This window comes from Cornus florida, unplaced genomic scaffold (assembly GCF_030987335.1).
Source record: "Cornus florida cultivar Cherokee Brave unplaced genomic scaffold, ASM3098733v1 CherokeeBrave_3.0.0_Hap2_Chr05, whole genome shotgun sequence".
Lineage (NCBI taxonomy): Eukaryota > Viridiplantae > Streptophyta > Magnoliopsida > Cornales > Cornaceae > Cornus > Cornus florida.
The window spans coordinates 112,734,812-112,740,811 of NW_026775575.1; the positions used below are offsets into that span (position 1 = coordinate 112,734,812).

At 37.9% G+C, this 6,000-nt stretch overlaps 1 protein-coding gene across 2 annotated transcripts in view; it reads left to right on the top strand.

The window, feature by feature from the left end:
* The window catches only part of LOC132308659 (C2 domain-containing protein At1g53590), a 28,786-nt gene extending 23,753 nt beyond the window's left edge, over window positions 1–5,033 (top strand). The window contains exons 9-12 of one of the 2 annotated variants that reach the window (XM_059806812.1): window positions 1,807–1,899; window positions 1,980–2,163; window positions 3,006–3,129; window positions 3,265–5,033. In XM_059806812.1, coding sequence (XP_059662795.1) covers window positions 1,807–1,899; window positions 1,980–2,163; window positions 3,006–3,129; window positions 3,265–4,740 — 1,877 coding nt within the window. In that variant the 3' untranslated portion in view covers window positions 4,741–5,033. The remainder of the gene's footprint in view (window positions 1–1,806; window positions 1,900–1,979; window positions 2,164–3,005; window positions 3,130–3,264) is intronic. The other variant, XM_059806813.1, reaches the window with a different exon arrangement.
* Window positions 5,034–6,000: the final 967 nt, after the last annotated feature.

Below are 6,000 nucleotides of genomic sequence, written 5' to 3' on the forward strand. Positions count from 1 at the left end.
ACGGATGATCCTAGAGTTCGCTTCTCTTGGAAGGCTGTTTGGCGCTCTAAGGCTCCTCTCAAGATGGGTTTCTTTGCTTGGACCTCTGTCCTCGGAAGGATCTTAACCCAGGATAATTTGAGAAGGAGAAATCAGGTGGTGGTCAATCGTTGCTATATGTGTCTTCGAGATGAGGAAACTGTGGATCACCTTCTCCTCCATTGCACCATGGTTAGAGACTGCTGGAATTTGATGTTTGGCTTGTTTGGGATTCTTTGGGTTATGCCTGGATCCGTTAGAGGGTTGATTGAGGCTTGGAAAGGTTGCCATGTGGGGGCTCACGTTCAGGATACTTGGAGGGCTACGCCTCTTTGTGTGTGGTGGTGTATTTGGCTTGAGAGGAATAGGAGATATTTTTATGGGAAGGAGATGTCGATTTCTACTATTAAATTCTCTATTCTTTCCACCCTTTTTTTTTGGGTTTCAGGGAGAGATCATAGATCTTTAGAGGAAATTGTCAATTTTTTGGCCTCTTTGAAGGCTTAAAGGTCCTTTGTGGCCTTGTGAATTTCTTTTGGGCTTCGCTCCCCTTTTGAGCGCTTTTATAAAATTTTACTTATAAAAAATATATATATATATATCCATCAGAGCTCATCAACACTCCTGAAGTAATTGAGGTTGGGGTGGAAAGTAGATGGTGAGAAGTTCAAGATGCGAAAAGGAGATGGTGGGGAACCTGCTGCAGTGTGAAATTGTACGTTACCAGATGAGAGGGCCTATCTGTGATGAGATTTGTTTCTTGCATATGAAGGGATACGGATGGAATACTTTGTTTTTTTTGCTCACAAATATGAGGGTAACGTTAGAGGAGATTGTTGATTTTTAGGGAGAAATTATGGATCTTTAGAGGAGATTGTTGATTTTTTGGACTCTGTGAAGGTTTAGAGGTCCTTTTTGGCCTTGTGTAGTTCTCTTGGGCTTCGCTCCCCTTTTGAGAGCTTTTATACAATTTTACTTGTCAAAAAAAAAAAAAAAAAAATGAGGGTAACATTGCCAGTTATGAGAGTTGTCCTAAAGTTTAAATCAGCTTCCTGAGTTTTATAGGAAGCTCTTAATTTGAAAGCTGGTCCCACTTTCCTCTAAACGCTCTTCTATTCCAAACTAGTAATCCAAACACTATCCAAAATGGCTTTTGATCTCAAAAAGCCAAAAGCAACATTTTAAAAGCCATTCCACAGGTACAAACAGTAACATATAAATTATTATTTAAGAGAATTGGGAAAGGAGAAAATTACGAACAATCTATGAATCCCACTTAGAATTCTTTAGAAATCATCGATTGTGGTAAGATTGAATTACACATTAAACATAGCTTTAGAAGCTTCTCTAAAATTTCCATGCCCAACCCTTCATTCAATTATGCCTTGTTAGATTAGTTACGTTGATACTTGAGACTTGATACTTAATGCAGTGAATAAGCTTGGCTATAGCCTGTAAGTGAAATATTAAGCTGTTTGTAGATATCTTATTGATAAAGCTTATAATTGCTATGTGATCTTAGCAAAACATAGATTTTCTTGTTGATTGCTGATTTTCTTTTTTGAGAGACATTTATTAAGGTACTTTCTTCTTGTTATATTGGTGTACTTTATTCTTAGTTTCTCTTCATTCTGCAATGAATCACCTTATCCAGCAAGCTTATTTGTAATTCAATAGTGTTGGTGTTAATGAGATAAAGCTTGCGCAATCCTATAATACCACACAATTTCATACCTTATATGCTTAAGGTTTTCAAAGTTCTATAAATATATTAATTTGATATGTCAGAAAATTGGTTCACTGTGGATGAGAAGGAGCCCATTGCTTATGCCGTTGTGGAAGTTGTTGAAGCAACCGACATGAAGCCATCAGATTTAAATGGTTAGTTTAAGCTACAATACTCGTATATCAATATAACTACTATTCTAAGTTTATGCACAATAAATGGAGCTGTTTTTCAGGATTGGCTGATCCATATGTGAAAGGGCAAGTTGGCCCTTACAGATTCAGAACTAAGACGCAGAAGAAAACATTGGCTCCAAAATGGCATGAGGAATTTAAGATCCCCATCTGTACATGGGAGTCGCCAAATTTGCTAATTATAGAAGTTCGTGACAAGGATCATTTTGTTGATGACTCCCTTGGGTTTGTTACTAAACCTCATATAATAGCAGTGGCAAAACAATTAGTTTTTATGTTATTAGATTTCCAATTTTACTTTTTACCTTGTGTTAATTCAAACTTGCATAGCCTCACAAGTTTATTTGGTTGTACCTCCCTAGATCTATTAAAATGACCAAGTTACTTACAAGTACTCAGTTGACAAGAAGAGTTGCTTATGCTGCTTAGATTTTATTGGCTAAGAATAATCACTAGAAGAGTTTTATATACTTCTTGGCTAAAAATAATCACTGGAAGAGTTGCCATTTGTCTAGAAATTATTTTGGCTAAGGTTTAGTCTTTTATTTTGAAGCGAGTATTTCACATGAAAACTCCAGTAGACACTTGAAGGAATTTGAGCATCTTGCCTACTGGTTTACGAGGTGCAAGTGGTGGACACCTTAATGCCTACTTCACCATTTGAAATGTGTTTCGCACAAACAGAAGTATAACATGAGGTTTTGAATGGTGATAATAACTTAAAATTTTCAAAATTTGAGGTTCAATTTCAATTACAGACTGGAAGTAGATTGATTCCAATGGCGTGTTGTGTTTTTCTTTATTTTTGTCAGTAAGAAAAATTATTGTCCCATGACAAGTAATGGAGTTGTGGGTTTTCAATTTGTTATGCTGTGATTAGAGAGAGTGATGAGTGACACAAGGATGCTTCTGCAGATTGTGTATTTTATTGTTTTTCAGCTGTTGGTAGTCAGTGTTTTTGGTTTCTTCATATATTGATCCCTTCTGCACATTCTATTTAGAATTTGCTGTAAAGTTGATTTGCAAATTCTTATACTTACCAACTCTCACTCTCCTATTATTTGCAGAAATTGTTCCATAAACATCAACGATAGTAGAGATGGCCAGAGACATGACATGTGGTTATCTCTTCAGAACATAAAAATGGGGAGATTGCATCTTGCAATAACCGTAGTTGAAAGCAATTTAAAGGTATTCTTTTACCCTTTCTTATGCTCTAATCAACTAGAAATGAAAAAGTAAGGGTGCCTTTGGACGTCTCTCTTTCTTGGATTGTAAAGATTACTGTATTGTTAAGTTAAGAGTTTTGATCTCATCATGGCATAGTTTGTACAGGCAGATCAGCCGTGTAACGGAGAAACATTAAACAATGAATATGAAAGAAAATCCTTTGCTAGTGAAACTGCTCAGAGACACTCCTCCTTGTCGGGAGCGTCACCAAAGTCCCCAAAAATGGCAGATAAGTTTGAACCAATTGACGTTGAAGGGCAACAAGTGACTGGGATATGGGTCCATCAGCCAGGAAGTGAAGCTTCACATATATGGGAACCTAGAAAAGGAAAAAGCAGGCTCCTTGATGCCCAAATCCCCAGTGCGGGCAGTAATCCTAATGGAAGTTTTAAGTCAACAGCGTCTGGATCCTATAACAATGACAGCAGCAGCAATGACGAAAGTCTGGAGGGTAATAAAGGACGTCCAAAAAACTCTGTTCGGAGGGGCCTGCGGAGGATTAGTTCATTATTTCACAGGAGTTCCAAACAGGAGGATAATTCCAGCAGCATTGTTGAGTCAGTTCCGTCTCCACATGCCAACCTTAAAGCCACAAATGCAAAGCAGATTGGTGTGAAGTTCATAGTGGAGGACAACCTTTGCACACCATCTTCTGTAAATGTTCCAGAAACAGAAGGACTTGATAGTTCTGGCAGAAGTGAGCCAGAAAGCCCAGGCAAGAGACAGGTAAAAGATATGGCAAAGAGCATTATGAGGCATGCTGAGAAGTCTGCTCGAGGCATAAAGCATGCATTTTCCCGGAAAGGGTCACGAAAAACACAAGGTGATCCAGGGTTGATAGTGATAGAGAGAGGCTTACCTGTTGTATATGACTCTTCTGACGAGGAATCTCTTCCTTCATCAACTTGTATCCCTGTAGTTGATGTGGTTCCAGTTTTTCCTAGTCCGACATCTAGCTGTAGTAATGATTCTTTTAAATACAAGGAACATGTTCATAGTCTTCAGACAACTCCAACTGATCCTGTAATGAACGCTGAAGAGCCGTCAAAGGTCAGTTTTGAAGATATGAAGAATCTTCAGACAACTCCAACTGACCCTGTAATGAACGTTGAAGAGCCGTCAAAGGTCAGTTTTGAAGATATGAAGAATCTTCAGTCAACTCCAACTGACCCTGTAATGAACGTTGAAGAGCCGTCAAAGGTCAGTATTGAAGATATGAAGAATCTTCAGACAACTCCAATTGACCTTGTAATGAATGCTGAACAGCCGTCAAAAGTTAGTCTTGAAGATATGAAGAATCTTCAGACAACTCCAGTTGACCCTGTAATGAATGCTGAAGAGCCGTCAAAGGTCAGTCTTGAAGATATGAAGAATCTTCAGACAACTCCAGTTGACCCTGTAATGAATGTTGAGGAGCCGTCAAAGGTCAGTCTTGAAGATATGAAGAGTCTTCAAACAACTCCAACTAATCCTGTACTGAACATTGAAGAGCCGTCAAAGGTCAGTCTTGAAGATATGGAGACGGTAGACGATAATGCATCAAACATCTTGGAAGGAAATGGGATTGTCTAGTCGTCCTCAAGCCCCAAGATATCTGAGGGGAATCTTGGAAGTGGTAAAAGATAGTGTTTCATGGTTTAGTTGTGACTGAAGTGGGAGAACAGTGAAATTTGGGTTTTTGTACGATGATGTTGTAGTTTGGCTTCTTTGTATATCCACCTTGAAACAAAAGCCCGAGCTATAGTTATATTTTTATGCGTAAGTTTTCATATGGTGATATCCAAAGCTCAAAACAGTTGTTTTTTTGTAAAAAAAAAAAAAATTGTGAATGCTGACATTTCTAGTCCTAAGACTTACTTCCTTGAGACGCACTTAAGGCACTTCACAAGCTAAATATTTTGTTCATGTTGAAGAAAACTGTTGTTCTTATTGTACATAAATGTGTACATATTTGTATGAGAACAATAAAGGAAAATAGAAGTCCCATTTCAATTTTGCACTCTCTCACTCTCACTTGCCTTGTTAATTAATTAATTAATTTTTTATTATAAAAACACACACACACAGTTGTTCCAAAACACTAATACTACACAAGACAATGAGATTCGGTATACATGGCTATACCCAAAGCGAGTCATGCTGGAGAGCCTACTTATTAATTATTACTACCGAATCCCGTGATGAACTGCCAAATCTTAGACAGAATAACAAAGTTTCAACTTGCTATAAGCTGCTGATTAGCGCAAGCAACCGGACTTGACGTGGGTTTGAGCTTTGTTTAATGTGACAATCGGGAATTTTTTTTTCCCTTTTTCCCTATATTATTTTGTGCATTCACATGTTAGGGTCACGTAGGCCCATGTCGGGTCTAGTGTTTGGGATTTATTCCCGACACTATTTATATATTTATTTGAGACATGTTGACATGACATATTTATTTTATTTGACATATACATACACATATGTTAATATTTCTAGTTTTGTGGCCCATTTGTGATAAGTGAACATTTGGTGGGGCCTATGATTAACTAGAATAAGAGGTGCGTGTGTAGGGTAGATATTTCACGTGTGTAGGGAGAGAAACTCATTTTTTCTCCTCCCTTTTGCCGACAAAGACTCTCCCATTTTCCTTAGCTTTTTCATTTCATATTTCCACACATTCAAGGCTTAGATTCATCTACCTCCATTGGGATTCAAATTTATCGTAGAAGGAAAGACTGTAGAGCATATCGAGAGCAACAAAACCCACTAATCAATTTCGGATTTGGAGCACATTGTTCATTTAGAGTAGTTAGGGTTTGTTCTTAACTTGAGGTAGGGGTGTATTGTGCT